This window comes from Danio rerio, chromosome 20 (assembly GCF_049306965.1).
Source record: "Danio rerio strain Tuebingen ecotype United States chromosome 20, GRCz12tu, whole genome shotgun sequence".
Classification (NCBI taxonomy): domain Eukaryota; kingdom Metazoa; phylum Chordata; class Actinopteri; order Cypriniformes; family Danionidae; genus Danio; species Danio rerio.
In genome coordinates, this window is record NC_133195.1 from 34,210,213 (window position 1) to 34,228,144 (window position 17,932).

Here is a 17,932-nt window from a genome sequence, read left to right on the forward strand (position 1 = left end):
TTCAATTTTGTTTTTTTTGATATTGGACTAGAAACGAGACAAAAAGTTAGAAAATCGATTTTTTTGCTTTGTAATTATTCTATTTCTGTACCTGAATATGATGAGACTCTCCAGAAAACTGTCAAATAGAGTTATTCAAACCATCTTCTGAAAGTGTATTCATATTGCAATATTTATCGCAGAAAAATAAATATCGCTATTTTTTTTTCGATATCATGCAGCCGTATTACTGTATATTTTTAACAGTTTGTTTACCATTGAAATATTGACTATTTTGAGCACGTTGGAATAAATGTCCATAAGTCTCTTGTGCCCAATACAGCATCTCATCATGTCTTGAGTTAAAAGAATAGTTCAATTTTCTTCCTAATATGGCAATAGCCTCAAACTCATTTCCTGGAGGGCTGCAGCCCTCCAACTCACACCTGCTTAATAGTCTCTAGTAGTCTTGAACACCTTGATTAGTGATAATCTATAATCAAGATAAGCTTTGTATGATTAGGGTTGGAGAAAAAAACTGTGCATGCAGCCATCCAAGAATCAAGTTTGAGACCTATGAACTAAGGGGTGGATTTTGAAAAGGTTAGTTTTCAGCACTGATCCCATTCTGCTTGCCATTTGTTTAGAGCAGTGTTTCTCAACCATGTTCCTGAAGGGCCACCAGCTCGGCACATTTTCTTTGTCTCATTAACCAAACACACCTGATTTAGATCAGCAGAGACTGAGAGACCTGTAATAGGTGTGACAGTAGGCATGGGCAGGTATAAGGTTCTGACGGAATAATAACCTTGGTTAAAAATATCACTGTATCACGGTATTGTGATTACTGCTCTAAAAGATATTATTTGTAAATGTCTGGGTAAAAAAAATCCCCTTTGAAAACAAAATATTAAATTTTTTGAAATACTTAACAGGGCTCGAAATTTACTTTTTTACTTGGTAGCACCGGTGCTCCCAACTTCAAATATTTAGAAGCACCAAAATAAATTTAGGAGCACCAGAAAAAATGAATGAGCACCGCTGCAAATTGCTTTTTAAGGGATTTATTGTATTTTAAAACAACATCAATAGGACTGACAAAAACCAGAAACAACTATCTAACTAATGCTGCGAAGACATTGATATTTGTGTGCAATAATTCCAAAATGAATGTCTAATAATTAGGCTATAGAATATTAGTGATGATGAAAATGACAATAATAGTAACAATGAATTACATTTCTCATTATGATACTGCCTTGAATGTGCATGAATGTAGGTTATCTGCTATAAAAAGTCTGTTACTTTATGAAAAATAATTGTATAGTTTGCATCAAACAAAAATGAAGCATTGGAGTAAGAAATATTTATTTTGCACTGCTGTTTTTATATGCATGTCAATTTAATAAATAATATTTCTGCTACTAAACAAACAAAAGATTATAATAAATCATTCAATTCAATGATGAAAGCTGCAAAGCAGTCATCAGTAAATAAATAAAAAAATATATATACACCTCAAAAAAGAATAGACAAAAGAAAGAAAGTAAAGTCTCACTTCTATCACTCTTTAAAAGATTTGGTTTCAGTTTGTGTCAATTTAAAGGTTCAGTCTGAGATGATCTTCATTTTTCTGTGTAAGTGGAAAAGCTGGCGAGTCAGCCGACCCAATTTATGACCAGGCAGAGCAGGATTCTTGCGATGACCACCGGCGAAATACCGCTCTTTGTTATGAGCCACAGTTTCAGTGTAAACTTAGTAAAGGCGAGCTTCTTTGGCGATGATATGTACAGTATTAGATTTGACTTTTAGCGGACATTTGCGCTGAACACGCAGTGAATGCGACGCATGGAGATTCGGGCGCCTTCTCCAAGAAGCGCATACTCGATTGATCTCAGCTGGCGGATCATTATTCACCACGTGACGTGTCATGATCGCTCTCATCTGCACCTCAATTTTAGGTGGGGTTTGCAAACCTGTGTGCTTTAAGTTTTTACTCTTTAGCCGTTTGCATTTCCCGTGGTCATAAAAGCTCCTTCCCTGTCATCTGACAGCGGAATACCTTGAGTGATTGACAGCTAATATGAACCAATATAGCGGCAGGGAAGAGCTATTCAGCACGTTTTTACAAAAAATCAAAACAGGTCGCACTACAACCATTATCAGCAGTCGCACTAATGCTCCCAAATATTTTATGAGGTCGCATAGATTAATTTTCGGGCGCATATGCGACCAAAATGGTCGCAATTTCGAGCCCTGCTTAAAATATTTTGGAGCAGTAAACATGTCAGGTTGAATAAAAAGGCATATTTTGATATCTTTCCTGCTGGAGACACTGTTGTCTTTAAAAAAAATAAATAAATTTTTTTAAAAATCTTAAACATAGCTTGGGAACGGTATTATAGAACGGTATTATAGACATCCAAAACATGCAGTGCTAGTGGTCCTCCCAAACGTGGTTGAGAAACAAGGTTTAGAATATAGTTTTCTATTATTTCTTTTGAGACTGAAAGTGAGATGAAAACTGACATGTGATGCAACTGTCAATAGTGGGATCTTCTTTTATTTCATTTGCATTTATTTATATCTTTAAATACAAAATGCTGATGTTTTTCATTATAAGGCCAATATATACAAAGGATTAGACAGCTGATGTTTATGCTCATCACATCATGAGGACAGAGCACTGACTTCTGTCACAAACACAGCATGTGCCGCTCATGCTAATGGGTTTCTCAATGTCATACCAACACCACACAGACTGCTCTTTATGACACATGATGACCCGTGTTCTCTCTCGCTCTCATAGACCTCCTGCACATTTCCCCTGACAGCTAAACATTCAAGTGCGGAAACAGGGAAAACTGGAGCTAGTTGTCATTCTTTTTTGCCCCAATAATGCTACATATAGTACAGTACATATTCAACAGCCTATTATCAACTTTTAGACATCAAAACCAACTACTATATTGGATGTGTGACAATTGCCCCACTGTCTTTACATATGGACTTACGAATATATGATACATGTATGGATATATATATATATATATATATATATATATATATATATATATATATATATATATATATATATATATATATATATATATATATATATATGGCCAATATACCATACATGCATCATTGTATTTTATTTTTTTTTTTTGCATACATATGCTTGGGTGCAAACTGCATGTGTAATATCGTTCATCAAACAATTCTTATCAGTGCTTATCCTGAACGACACAACTTATATAAAAAGGTCATAAACCAACAGTGTCAGGCAGCTCAAATGTAGGTTTGTATCAGTGCATGTCATTATGCAACAAAAAAGCTCACACTCCAGAATGTCATGTACACACTCATGACCATTTGTCCAGGATGAGGTAAAGTTAAAGAAAAGTAAACAATGTTCAGTTTCTTTCAGTTTTGCATTATAAGACCTCGGTGTGTCACGAGTAGTCATGTGTATTACTTTTGTTTTGTCCGTATATGTTTTTCACTCTCTTGATTTTTAGGAATCACCAAGGACCACAGTTGCAGCTAAAAATGGTCCTTGTATGTTCTACTAAAAAGAAAAGTTACCCACATCTTGGATGTCCTGAAGGTGAGCAAATTAACTTTCATTTCTGGGTAGATTATACCTTCAAAGTTCGTCAAATTGTTACCAATACACACAAAGACTCAATACATGATCTTTATCCGATCCAGATTATCAATACACAATTTTAATATTAAAACTTTAAATGGCTCACAGATTGAACAAGTTGCATCTTATAAATATTCAGATGTCTGGCTTGATGATAAGTTGACTTGTAGTAGTCATATCGATAACCTTTTTAAAAAACTCAAACCAACATTAGGTTTTTATTGTCGTTTAAAAAAAATTTTACATTTAGTTGGGAGTACATTTTTTTTTCAGTATTGGATACTTTATATGCACGCACCTCTGAATGTTTTAAATAGTTGGATATTGTTTATCATATCGCCTTAAGATTTGTCACTGGTTTAAGTGCATGCAAAGATCACTGTAATTTATATAAAATGACAGAATAGACCTCATTACAGTCAATGGGAAAACAACGTATTTTACTTTTAATTTTTAAAGCTTTAGTTGGTAAATTATCACAGTATATATCTAGTTTGTTGGAGTGTTCAAAAACATACAATACCAGATCAGCAGATACACTCTTACTTTTTTTTCACACAGGTCCATCTGCTTTCTCTAAGTATGCTCTATCAGTATGGAATAAGCTTCAAGATATACTACAAATAAAATCCATCCCATCTATCGCTATATTTAAAAACTTTTTAAAGACTGTCAATTTAGAATAGTGCACATGTTTTAACCATTGATTATGGTTTATACTATGTATGTGTGTGTCTCTGTGTTGTGATACTCTATGTATTCTTATTTATTTTTTTGTAACTTTGTTCTATGTTGCATGCCTTGACCAAAACTCCAGGTAGAAGAGATATTGTATCTCAATAAGCGTTCCTGGTAAAATAAACACATTTAAAAAGTTTATCTAATATCGAAATGCCCTTAAGCAAGCTTAAAACTCATTTAACACATAAAAGACTGAAGCAACACAACTGATGTCTGTTAGGTTAACAGGGACACATCATGAAATAGTGGTTTGTTTATTTTGACAGAAGGAACAAGACCTGCACTGTGAATACTGCTTATGTGTTAAGGCTACATAACTGACTGACTGGCTAACATGAAGTAAGGAAAACAATATCTTGTTAAAGAAATGATTAACCCAAAATAAACTTCTGGCATCATTTATTCGTATTTCTTCCAGTCTCAATCCACGTTGATAAGTGACTACGTTAGCGTGACTGAGGCTGTCATTGTGTTTCTCAGACAGGTTTAAAACTGTAAGGGAGAGTGAAAGACAAAACAATTTTCATTTTTAATGAACTCTCTCTCTCTCTCTGTCAAATAAACTTTCCTAATGTCAAACCCTAAAAGCCAAACAACCAAAACCTCAATGACTCCACCACACACACGTTTGCGTAAAGGTGAGGACGCAGAAACCTGTCCAAACACGTCTAGCCTACGCAAGATAAACGCGCAGAAAGAAACCTGAGGTTCTCTGACCAGCGTCTGCCTCGGCGATGCACAGCGGAAATGTTGGACACTCGGATTCCGCTACAAGTGTCCGAACAGGAGAAAGCGAGAGGAAGAGGGAAGTCTTACCGAGATACTGCCTGATCTCCAGCAGAACTTTAGGGGGTCCTCCGTTCAGCTGGTAAAAGAGCGAGCCGAGGCAGAAGAGCAGCAGTGTGGCCATGCAGAAAGCATAATCACGCAGGGAGAAGCGAAGCCCGAGAGCCGACAACCAGAATCCTCTCCTGCTGTTACGATCTGTGCCGTGACTCGCGCTGTGATTGTTTAGACGGGAGCTGCTGCTGTAATTCTTCATCGTCTCCTCACATGGAAGCGCAGAGAATGGTCGTCACCCATCCGCCTCTTCAGATAAAAACTTTTCGGTCAACATTTAAACACCAACCAAAAGCCCCTTCACGGATCGATGCGCGTGAACGAAGCCGTTCAGAGTTTCGCCTTCCCCTCGGTCGTGTTTTCTCGTCTGCTCTTGCTGAGCTATTTTTGCGAATGAAGTTGGGAATCCATCCTCTGCTTTTTGGGGTTAGTGTCGGTGTCAGATTACCAAATGTGGAGGAAAAAGTTCAACCGGAGGATGGACTCAAGCTCACGCGCTGCCGTGTGCCGTTCAGCTCCACCAGGCGGAAGACGCGGGAAATCGCCTGTGAATCAGCACTGATAAGAGTAGCTGAAGGAAAACTACAAAACACACACTTTCTGCTGCAAAATCTCGTATTATTTTAGCTAATACAGAAATTGTAATAAAATAGGCCCCAGTCTTTAATGAAAACTATGTGCAATAACTATTTACGTTTATACTATTTATCATATCTATTAATCATATGTACTGTAAAAATCCTTCTGTTTGCACAATTCTGATATCTATATCGGTCTGTCTGTCTGTCTGTCTGTCTGTCTGTCTGTCTGTCTGTCTGTCTGTCTGTCTGTCTGTCTCTGTCTTAAAATGACTGAAGCAGACTTAAGTGCAAAGCAGTGCTTTGTTTTTGGTAGAAAGTTTCAGGTCAGGGAGGGCAAGAAGGATAACAGCAAAGATAGAAACATTTTAATTAAATATAAATTCAGCCAAGAGCAAAGTTCATGACTGAGCAGTTTTAGACAATAGAAACAAGCTAAACTAAATCTGACTCTTTCTGCTGTTGGAGTAAGTGTCAGAATGATAAAAGCAGCCTGCTTCACAATGCTTTCTTTTATAGTGCAACACAATATCTTTTATTATTATAGAGGCATTCAAAATCAAGTGGGTTGACTTTATTTAACCCTCTAGTGATATAATCATGCCTGCTCATTGCCAAATTTGAAGGCAAAAAGTGCTCAAATAATATGCCTCCTTTTTCGCTTTTAGCAGTGTTTGCTAGTGTTTTGGCGGTTCATTCCGCTATGGCAACCCCTGATGAATAAAGGGACTCAGCTGAAGGTAAATGAATGAATGAATGAATAATTGAATGAATGCAATTGTTTCCGCCGGCTGTGTGGTTTCTTGTGATCTTTGTTATTATTTTATCATAGACTGATAAGAAAAAAACATTAAAAAGTTTACATGTTCTCAAATTAGGAGGCTCAAATATGCACTGTTACTTAAATGCACTCCTATTTAAAGCATGAATTCCCTTTTTATCCATCCATCCATCAATCTGTGTCTGTCTATCCATCCATCCACCCATCTATCTAGCTATCCATGCCGTTTTTATCATTTTGATAAAGATGAAGTTTAACATTTGAAGAAAACGAACACGTCTGGAGTCAAAAAGTTCTGCAAATAAAGTCTGGACTCATTAAGATTTTTGATTAGACAATAGGAATATTATAATATCAAGTGAATAGCGAAGAATGGAAAACAGCAAATGTAGGATATTTTTCTTTATTTCACCTCAAATGGACAAATATTTTAAGACATTTTTTGTTTGTAAATACACGAGCAAAACTTTATAGACAATCATTAGCGAACTGGAACCAGATAAAATCATTTTTATACATATATTTTACAATGGTCACTGGAGCATGTCACTACAGCTAACTACAGGTGAGAGTATTGCTCAATGATGTATAGTACAGCTAATAATTACATTTGATGCAAAAGCAAAATAAAAAATAAGTTATTTAAATATCAATTACATATAAAGAATGTGCAACCTCAGTTAATCATTTCATATATGTAATTAAGACCCGGTTTGATGTCATTTAAATGGAAATAATTAACTGGACATGACTAGTTCTGTAATTAATTAAGACGTGATTATAGTTTTAAACAGAGATTCGATATTTAAACAGCCCGCTTCAACCATCCACATTTCACCTGAAAACAAAAGAAAACTGTAAATGTGTCAATTTGTAATCTCATTTTCTCCACAATGGAGTTAAAAAACGTTCATTCTTTAATAAAGTGCATTTTTACAGTAACATCATGAAATATATTTTCAATTTTAAATACATAAAAGCCTCATTGTTATCAAAGCACTCAAGCAGTTTTGAAGGCATCCGTTCTGATATAAAAGAATCCATCGATTCTCTACTGCTATTCAAAATCTCCAGAGTTACAGTCTATAAATTGTGCTGCGTTGGATACAAAAGACTAAATGGCATGGGGAGAAATACAATTCTAAAGCGAGCATTCAAAAAGACAGCACTTGATAAAAATCGCAAGGCCTTGGGGAAGCATGACGAGTGTCTTTCTGTCATTGGAAAACTAGAAGATTTTTAGGAGCATCTACACTACCTGACAAAAGTCTTGTCGCCAATCCAAGTATTAGGACAACATAAAATAATTTGTCTTCCAGTTGACCATTTGGTATCAGTAGTGGCTTATATGAAAGGCAAATGCCTCTAAATTACTCTTATTTTACCAAAATAAAGATATGATCATGTTTTGATTTTTAATTATTTAATTAGGACAGTCTGACTCTGCTTAGATAAAAGTCTTGTCACTTAACAGAAATAATGTACAGTATAGAATATAAAGTCATGATGCAATGGAACAGGAAATAATATAGTGTATGACTCCTATATATGAGCTTGGACGATTGCATCCATACATCTCTGCAATGACTCAAACTATTAATAAAGTCATGTGGAACGGTAAAGAAAGTGTTCTTGCAGGACTCACAGAGATCATTCAGATTCTTTGATCTTCAATGCCTACTCCAACTTACCCCAGACATGCTCAAAAATGTTCATATCTGGTGACAGGGCTGGCCAATCCTGGAGCATCTTGACCTTCTTTGCTTTTAGAAAACCTTGATGTGGAGGCTTAAGTATGAGAAGGAGCGCTATCCTGCTGAAGAATTCGCCCTCTCCTGTGCATTGTAATATAATGGCCAGCACAAATGTCTTGACATATCAGGCTGTTAATGTTGCCGTCCACTCTGCAGATCTCTCACATGCCCCCATGATGAATGTAACCCTCAAACCATGATTTTTCATTCACCAAACTTGACTGATTTCTGTGAGAATCTTGAGTCGATGCGGGTCTTCTGCAGTATTTGTGATGATCGGAAATCTCTGTATTATTTGTTGCTCTTTCAACTGAGATGGATGACAAGGCTTTTGTCAGGTAGTGTATATGTTTTTTTTGACTCAATCAAAAACAATCTTGCTTCATTGTGCTTAATTTAAAGTGATGTCCTAAATCTGTGACCACATCATACTAATGCCTAAATGACATCACTAACAGACTTCAGCGAACGTTGTAGTATTCATTTAGAAATGAGTCTGCTAGATGCTGACTGTGTTTGATGAGAGAATCTCCTCTACCGAACACCAGATGTGTGAAAACTTGTGTTATATCCATCCTCAGTTACCGCATAACACAATAGTCTCCCTGAAACACACACATCAATGTATTAAATAACAAAAAAAAAAAGTTTGACCTAGTGGAAGAATTACTCGTGGACTTAAATCATCATTACTTCTCACATACAAAAACAATTATGTGGTAATGTGACTTTCATTTTTTAAAAATCTAACAAATAAACACTGCATCCAAATTTGAAACAGTTTTGAATCACGACTGAAGCCACACACTCGTCTAAGTTAGTCATTATCAGATTTGATTGACTTGTATTTTAAGGCTAAGACTGTGTGCTTTCAAGAGCTCGAGGCCTTTTTTTTCTTCTTTTTTTCAAGATTTAGAATGTCATCAACACCCCAGTCAAAGTGCAAGGCAATCTGGGGCGAATAAAACAAAACAAAACAACAAAAATGTACACTCCAGCAAGAATATTACAGCTGTGTGATGCATTATCTGCATCAGAGATGAATATGATAAGAGGTACACAATATGCATGAGTATAACTTTCAAGATAACAGGCAACAAAAATTGATACAGTAACAAACGCTGATATGTTGAATATTGTGTGATTAGAAGACTGGGAAGGCTAAATGTGCTGTGAATATACAGGATCATATTAGGCGGAATATAAGGAGTAACCATGACGAATGCTTGTTCAAACACAAACACAAATCCCTTGACCAACTATTGGCCTAAAATCAAAATAATGTGCATTGCTCTGAATATCCCCAATATGGCAACCGTGTTTTTTGGGGAATTTGACTCGATCTTTTCATATACATACTCTTAAGCTTTGAGAGAAAAAAAAGTTTATATCAACAAAACCTGCATGAAACGACATTGCTTTGGCCAGATGACTTGCTCTTGATGTGCTTCATAAAGCACTAAAACTTTTTTTTTTCTAAACAAAACTCTCACTTTCTGAAAAAGCAAGAGAGGGGTACGGTCTTTAAATTCATACAAAAGCATAAAATCTCCAGAGAAAAAGATGTGCTTTCTTTCGACAGACGGTCCTTTCAGGCCAAAACTATCTATTGATAGGCCCACAGTAACAGTCCTTGGAAGCCAGATTTCCAAAAATGCCAAAAAACAGAGAGGTGTGGAAAAAATTTGGCAGTCATCGAGGTCTGGCACTTTGATCTGTTTCTTCAAGTTTATAAGCGCTCGTATCCATATTATGACTGTCCTGAGCTGGCGGCTGAGACGAGTTGAGCTTCACTGAGAAGAATCCGTATGTGATGTTCCTCCTTCAGGCCCGCGTCCCTCGCTTGCGCCTCATTTAAAGACGACACACGACTCAACGTGTCAAAGCCAGCAGCCAGTAGAGGTGCAGAATACATAGGCATTCCGATGGACACGAGCCAATCAGAGACAGAGCTCACATGAACCAGAGACACTGGCTTCCGACACATGTCAGTCAAACCTCCTGAGGGAATCTGTGGGAAAATTAAACACACAATGGTCAATGCTGATGCAGTTGAGTATCACCAATCAATCTGTAACTCAGGCGTCACGGTGGCGTAGTGGGTAGCATGATCGCCTCACAGCAAGGTCACTGGTTCGAGCCTTGGCTGGGTCAGTTGGCATTTCTGTGTGGAATTTGCATGTTCTCCCTGTATTCACGTGGGTTTTCTCCGGGTGCTCTGGTTTCCCCCACAGTCCAAATACATGCGGTACAGGTGAATTGGGTAAGCAAAATTGTCTGTAGTGAGTGTGTGAGTGTGTGTGTGTGTGTGTGTGTGTGTGTGTGTGTGTGTGTGTGTGTGTGTGTGTGTGTGTGTGTGTGTGTGTGTGAATGAGTGTATAGATATTTCCGACTGATGGGTTGCAGCTGGATGGGCATCTGCTGCGTAAAACATGTGCTGGATTAGTTGGGGATTCATTCTGCTGTGGCGACCCCAGATTAATAAAAGGACTAAGCCGAAAAGAAAATGAATGAATGAATGAATCTATAACTCACAGCCATGCGGTGCTCCTTGCGGAGTTGTTTAACTCTGATTTGATCAAGACTGGACGCCACGTCCTTCGCTGGCTGCTGGAAGTCCTCTGAGTACCTCTGAACTAAGAGCTGAGGAATACCACACCGGCCATGCTGAGAAACACAGAGAGAGAAATAGAGAAAGATTAGCCAGGAAAAAAATCTAGTGTTGGAAAATAGAAATCTTTTTTTTATTATTATTTTTGTCTCTTGTTCTTTTAATCAAACAATTATTTGTATTGGTCATGTAAGGGTCATATATTAACTAAACTTCTACTGTTGTGTGTGAGTGCTGTGCATACTAATTAGCATTTTTGCAGAAGTAGATAGATGCAGGTCCAAAATTAAATTCAGTTCTGCAGAAACTTAATGTCTGAAGAGAGGTGTTAAAACTGAACACAGAGCACAGAAAGTTGTATGCTTTTTTTGTTGTGCAGAGAATTCGTGGTAAAAGTGGAAGTATGTCTAAGGTGCGGCCAATGGAGGACTGAACAATGACTGACAAATGACAAATTTCATTAAACTCCACCTGTTAATATCAGCTGCCTATAAAAGTTGAAGAAGTCTGGAAAAGAAGATTGTTGCGCACCTCCTTAATGTAACTTCTGCATTGCATTGAGAATAACAGAATTCTGTGAATCAAATTATTCAGTTGTATCCAATAAATTGTTTTAATTTTTGACATTGAAGAAAAAACCTCTCCTGACCTTTTTTATTTTATTATATTTTATTATTATTATTATTATATTATATTATATTTTTATTATATTCCAGCACTAGCAACGTTCTCCACCTCTCAAATGGAGAACACCTCTAGAAAGCGTACAGTAGTCCTTAAGAGAGACAGAAATCCGGTCATCAAAATATAAAAAATATGAGGAGAATGTTCTAACGCTGGACTGTTTTAAGCTAAGCCATGATTAACGCTTAGCTAATGCTCAATTGGTCTCAGACTGTGGACTCTGAATAACAACAGAAATTATCAGATCATAAAGTTTACTTCATGTGGCTCTTTAATTGATTTTACGCTTGGTGGAGACCGAGCACACTTGGAAACCAAGGCTGACTCACAAACAAGCTAACTTTATGTGGCAATTAGAGCATTACGAGGCAAGCACGGCTAAATTGTTTGTTTAATTTGAGATTTAGTGCTCTAATGCTAACATCACCCTGTGAGGCGCAACCGAGATGCAGTTTAATCATCCTCAGCAAGCGTTTGTTAGCATGCCAAATGGCCATCTTGCTTTTCCAAATTAGACTACATGACTTTTAGTTTTGCGAAGCAAGCACTTTTAGCATTGTAGAGCAATAGTCTGACATCTTTGTGAAACAATTAACAATCTAAACACAGCACATTGTTTGTGCTCCTCTGGCAAGCTGCAAGACGAGAATGTATATACTTTAAATTATACACAACAGCTTGTTAACTGAGAGATTAAATGTGCTCAAATACATTCAATCCATTTTTTGTGCCCAATTCGGGATACATCCGATAGGCTGTGGGTCTAGGCATAATTGGATTGGCTGCCAATAAAAAGCAGTAAAACTCCAGGCAGTCGGTGTGGTTTGAAACCACAAGCTGCTCTAGTGTTTTCATTTTAAAGAGGGGATATTTTTCACCTCTTATTCACCTTCTTGTGTACAGTAAACTCAAAGAAGTGAATTGGAATCAGACTTGGTCTTTGTTTATTGTACTGTAGATATTTACATACCAAGAACGTGAGATGGATATATGCTCCGTGGATGCTAAAATCTCTGCTTTTAATGTACTGCATTGTGCTTTCCAATCCAATATGTGACAGTTTTGTCTGTGCGTAGCCATGCATTTAGAGATTTAAAAACAGAAAATTAAATAAAAGGACGATTAATTGTTCAGAGACTGTAGGAAAGACCTGCTACAGGTACTACAGTTATGTCTTACAAGTTAAAGAGTGGAAATAGTGTTTGGATGAGCATTGATTAAAATGCATGTTTCTTTCCATTTCTTTTGACACTTCGAAATAAGGTTCCAGCAGTAAATGGAAGGAAAATATAAACCGGTCGTGAATTTCCAAGGACAGTGGCATGACTAAGTCAAGCCCCCTACTGGTAATCATTGTGCTTCTGTTTAGTCTGCTGATCTTTTTATAACTGTTCCTGTGCTGCCATTTTCCACATCATTTTTACCATATGACGCAGTTCATGAAAACTTGCTGTCACTTGCATAAGAAATCCATGAGATGATACATCAAATCTCTAAAGAGTCTTTACTGGCCCAGCTGGTAGTAGTTGTGTGTGTGGGTTGGGGAGACTGCCCCTTACTGGTAAGAGGGTGGGGACAACTGTCTGCTCCTTTAACCATTCATTTTTTAAGTGCTAATTTAGTTAGGGCTGGGTGATATGACACAAATCCCATATCATGATATAAGTCATCTCATATCCTCATACTATATACAGTACCAGAGATGCCCAAACTGGGGCCTATGGGCCAAAGTTGGCCCATGGTAACCTTTGATTTGGTCCACCATCCCATCTGAGAAGAGAGGAAGAATGATGGGGGTGGCAAAAGCAGATTCTGGTTGATTGGTGTATTCAGCATTGAACTCCACAGTGTTATTAATGCGATTGTTTATGCTTTTAGTGCAATAAGTAATCATTTTAAATGTCATACTACATTAGTTAATATGATTTAAAGGAATGTTTTCTAATAAATTAGGAAATTACCCATGGCAACTTTAATGTAAAATAGTTATATTCACTTTCAGCCCAGGGCTCTCAATGATATTTGGTTTTTGGCCCTTTATACAAAAAAGTTTGGGCACCTCTGCTATATGTATACAGTACCATTACAAAATATAGCACCATTACTGTAAATACACTTTAAAAACTGAAGATTACAGGTCCAGCATAAACATAAACATCAATATATATACTGCCTTATTTTAAATCATGAAATGTTAGTCCTTTACACAACAACTACCAACCCACATGGAACGCAAACACACTTCTGTTGACACATGCGCAAGCTGATCAAAGACTTTAAACCAGAGGTGGGCAGGTTTGGCCCTGGTAAGTCACAGAACTGCAGAATTTTGATTCATCCTTAATAAAAACTCATCTGTCTGTTTCACTCAGACCTTGATGATCTTGAAGCAAAACTATGCAGAACTCTGGCTTTTCAGGGCCATATCTGAAGACCTCTGCTTGTGTGGCCACTTCTGATTCTGACCCATCCTACAATTGTGATGGCAACAGCCTTCATTAATACTTATTCAAAGTGAAACAAAGACTTACTTTATCAGAGTAAGGCTCCTCTTTGAGGTCGATCCCTTCCGAGTGCATCCTGTCCTCCAGCAGAGTCTCTAGGTCAAGCATCTTGGCATGGGAGATCTTCCTGCTGAGAGCGATTTTAGCTCCATGGATTTGAGGACATGCTGATTCAGGCAGGTCAGACAGCCACGGTGGGCTCAGAGGTGCTGCAGATTCACCTGGTGATGCTGGGGTTGATGGGGTACCCTCAGAGGGAGAGGGGGTGGTCGGAGAATATATAGGCTTTGGGGGTAGGGTTGGAGTGTTTGGCACTGAACCGGACAGCACCAGCGGAGGGTGTCGCAGACCATTCGGCAAACGTTCTTTGGACTTTTTAGCAGGCACTGGAGGTGGGATGGGTGGCTTTTTAGGGTGAGTCCTTGGAGCTGGGCTTGTCGGAGCAGAGACAGGTTGACGGAATAAGCTCTGAGAAGCAGGCAATGAACTGACCGGACTCACAGGAAGCTGTGTGGGAACTGCAGGCCTCTGCAAGGAGCCAGTCTGCCTTTTAGCCATATTGGTCTTCTCATCCTGTTTGGAGTCTACAAGATCTGCTTTCATTTCTTTTGTGCTGCTCTCCAGCCTGCCTCTATCCTCACTGCCCTGCTGGTCCTTCCTCTGATCGAAGGCCTGTTCCCAGTGGATATCCCCCAGAGAATGAGAGCGCTTCCAAGAGTCAGGGGTCTCCTGGGGGCTGTCCAACTCCTCACAGCTTCTGCTGAGCGAAATCCGGGAGGTTTGAGCTGCTGCGGAGCCTTTCTTGAGGCCGAGGTTTCGCAGATTGAAGCCCTTCATGGGTCGGGGCAGAAAGGTCTTCGAGAACTTGCGCTCCTTCTTGGCCTGCTGTTGAAGAGCTTCAGTGGAGCGAGTCATGGGAAGAGTGGGATAATCTGGAGACTTTACATCCCCACAGTCAAACCCTGATGAACCACGGCTGTGGCGCGATGCCTTTCGGCTCTTACCTAAAACAGAGAATTGTGCTTTCACATAAATTTATCAATCACATATACTTTCTCTATTAAAGGCTTTGGATGATACCTCAAATATTTTTAATTCCTAAAAATAACTGTCCTAAATGTATGAGCAGAAACATGTGAAAACAAACTACTGCAGTCTGAAATAATGTGATGAAAGCAAAGAATTTGGTTATATTTTATTTTGATGGTAAGTTGGTTGAAATTAAGTTACTATATGCCAACAAATTCTCATTAGATTATAAGTAGACTGTTAGGTTGGGTTTAGTGTAAGTTGACATATCCTAGCAAAGTTTCTTATAGTCAGTTTAAATGTCTGTTGAAGGAGCAGTATCAACAGATATAAAGCAGACAGTCTACTAATACTCAAATGGACCATCAAAATAAAGTGTTACCGAGCATTTTGTCTCATTGTTAATTAGACTAATTAGATCAGTCAGAAATTAACATGCAAAAATTGTACATGGTGTTCAACAGCTCGTCACAAGACATTATCATCAGAGATATCTTACCCTTAAAGAGTGGATATTTTTACCTATATGAATAGATTTCTAACTAAAAAGAAATATTGAAGAGAATAAAAGGTTTAAATTTAGCACATTGTTTAGAGCTTAACCATATTCTGCTCAAGCTTTCAATTTGAGAAGTAATATCATTTCAGAGCAGAAGCTAATTTTCTGGAAAGTTTACAAGCAAACTATTTCTTAACAATATATTTTTTTCACAACAAAACTAGCAATGTATGCATAGTAAATATGTCAAATTGAATTGTATCTGAATTGAGCACATATGAGAAACTAGTAAGACATAGCGTATTAAAAGAATACCAGTGTGCTTTAGCGACAAGCTAAAACTAAATATAGTACATAAGGTTGTAGTATATAAGTTTGGAATCTGAGAGTGATTTGATGATAGACATATTTTTGTGCCAAATTTAGCTTTTAACATGCAACAATGTATTAATAGCACAAGTTATGAGAAAGTATAAATGTATATACAACAGAATTGTGGCCACATTTGTTACCAGTACCCAGAGACAAAGTTCATTTGTTGAATTATGTATAACTGAATTGTTAGGGATTACTAAGGGTTAGTTTTAGGCAGTTAAAGTTAAAGGCAGGGTGAGTGTTAACTAGGAGTGTTAAAATGAAGAAAACCACTAGTCAACATAATATTTATTTTGAAATTTGCATCATGTTCTGCCAACTCTTTTCTTTAAATAACCAATATACTCAGAGTAAAGAGTTTAGTTAAGGTTCTATAGAATCTATTTAAAGGGTCACGAAACACCAAAACACACTTTTTAAGATGTTGACAGTCATATATGTGTCCCACACTGCTAAAAACACTATTAGGACACATATATTTCACAAAAAGGTGAAAATTTGTTGTGTTTGCATTATTTTACGCAAATTCATTCTTCCGGTTTTAAATGAAATTCAGACGCTATGTCACTGCGATTAGATACTTGTGTAAAATCCAGCGTAGAGACTGCCGGTCTCAGTGTGACGTCTTTGAGTTTTCATTATTAATTAATGAGAAAGACTTTTCAGCGAACGAATCAGCGCGCTTTATTGTGTATAAGGTGCAACTTCATTTATGTGCATGATAGCTTGGAAGAGTTTTACCTGTTATAGTGTTTAGACAGCAGAGAGACGTTGCCAACCATAATTAAAACAAGTGGAAGAAGAAGAAGAATTGTTGTTTGGAGACATGGGTCATCAGTATTGCGTTTATAATATTGCTGCAACAAAGGTTTTTTTCTCCCATATGTAGTGCGGTGTCTATCATTTCAATAAAACTACACTCTTCCAGCAATTCCTCTCATCCAATATCTTGTTTGTCACAGGGGCATGCATAAAATGTTCCTGAATTAAAGTAAAAAGTGCCAAACTACATTTAAAGTTGACAAATTTAAAATTTGGCAAATAATATGATCACTGTTGTCCATGTAAGCATAGTCACTGTCTTTCTCACATGTCTTGTTTTGCTTCTGTTAAAAATCAGCGCATGGTCAAACTGAAACTCCCTTTTTCACGCAAACCGTTTCCTCTTTCACCACTCAACACTCTCACCTAAACAAAGCTGGACTCACCCACGTTCCTGACTTTTTCTAACTAGAGGTTTCATGACCCTTCAAAGCCTGGTTTATATTTCTGTGTCAAGTGATCGGCGTGACCCACAGTGCATGCAATGCGCCTAGCTGTGCATTTATACTTCTGTTTGCCGTTTCTGTTGCTCTGCAATAACACTTCGGAAACACTAGCTGGCAGTAGGTTATGTTATGTTCCTCTGTGTTGAGTATCTTCGCTACATTTTGAGGCTGGAATCGGCGGATGTTCAACAACTTTAATCAAAAGGTAAACACAAAACAGTCTCTATCCAGAGCTCACACTTCTACTACACTTGCAGTATCGGGCTCACGCGGCTCTCACCTCAGCCCACACTCGTCAGCACTACCAAGTCGACCAATCAGAGAGCTTGTGCTACGCATCCTTGCAACGTGTAGCTAAATTTTTTGAGAGGTGCGCGTCAACGTCACAGACGGCCACGGTGAGGGCTTTACGTCCATGCGTAGGCTGCGCCGTAGCATACGCATGCGTTGACGCAGAAGTATAAATCAGCCTTAAGGCTTAGAGGCACAACAATTGAATAAAGTTCATAAATAAAATGACAATTGAGTCCTTAAGGATCTGATATAAATGTTCCAATGATTATGGCATGTTGAGAAACGATGCGAGAAGAAACTGAAGATGAACATTTAAAACAATTTAAACTTATTTAAAACATTT

General features: G+C 37.7%; 3 protein-coding genes across 26 annotated transcripts in view; all 3 read right to left on the reverse strand.

The window, feature by feature from the left end:
- The window catches only part of usta (uronyl 2-sulfotransferase a), a 118,858-nt gene extending 113,251 nt beyond the window's left edge, over window positions 1-5,607 (reverse strand). For 2 of the 3 annotated variants that reach the window (XM_009294731.4, XM_073932605.1), the window contains exon 1: window positions 5,189-5,607. In XM_009294731.4, coding sequence (XP_009293006.1) covers window positions 5,189-5,414 — 226 coding nt within the window. In that variant the 5' untranslated portion in view covers window positions 5,415-5,607. 3 annotated transcript variants of the gene reach the window in all.
- Window positions 1-17,932, reverse strand: part of LOC141379311 (uncharacterized) — a 701,133-nt gene that overhangs the window by 23,836 nt on the left and 659,365 nt on the right. The window lies entirely within an intron of this gene.
- sash1a (SAM and SH3 domain containing 1a) overlaps window positions 6,963-17,932 on the reverse strand; it is a 315,826-nt gene continuing 304,856 nt past the window's right edge. For 18 of the 22 annotated variants that reach the window (XM_068215463.2, XM_073932581.1, XM_073932584.1 and 15 more), the window contains 3 exons: window positions 14,152-15,128; window positions 10,861-10,992; window positions 6,963-10,336 (listed from right to left, as the gene is read on the reverse strand). In XM_068215463.2, the coding sequence (XP_068071564.1) occupies window positions 10,076-10,336; window positions 10,861-10,992; window positions 14,152-15,128 (1,370 nt within the window). In that variant the 3' untranslated portion in view covers window positions 6,963-10,075. The remainder of the gene's footprint in view (window positions 10,337-10,860; window positions 10,993-14,151; window positions 15,129-17,932) is intronic. The other 4 variants (XR_012395552.1, XR_012395554.1, XR_012395553.1 and 1 more) reach the window with 2 other exon arrangements.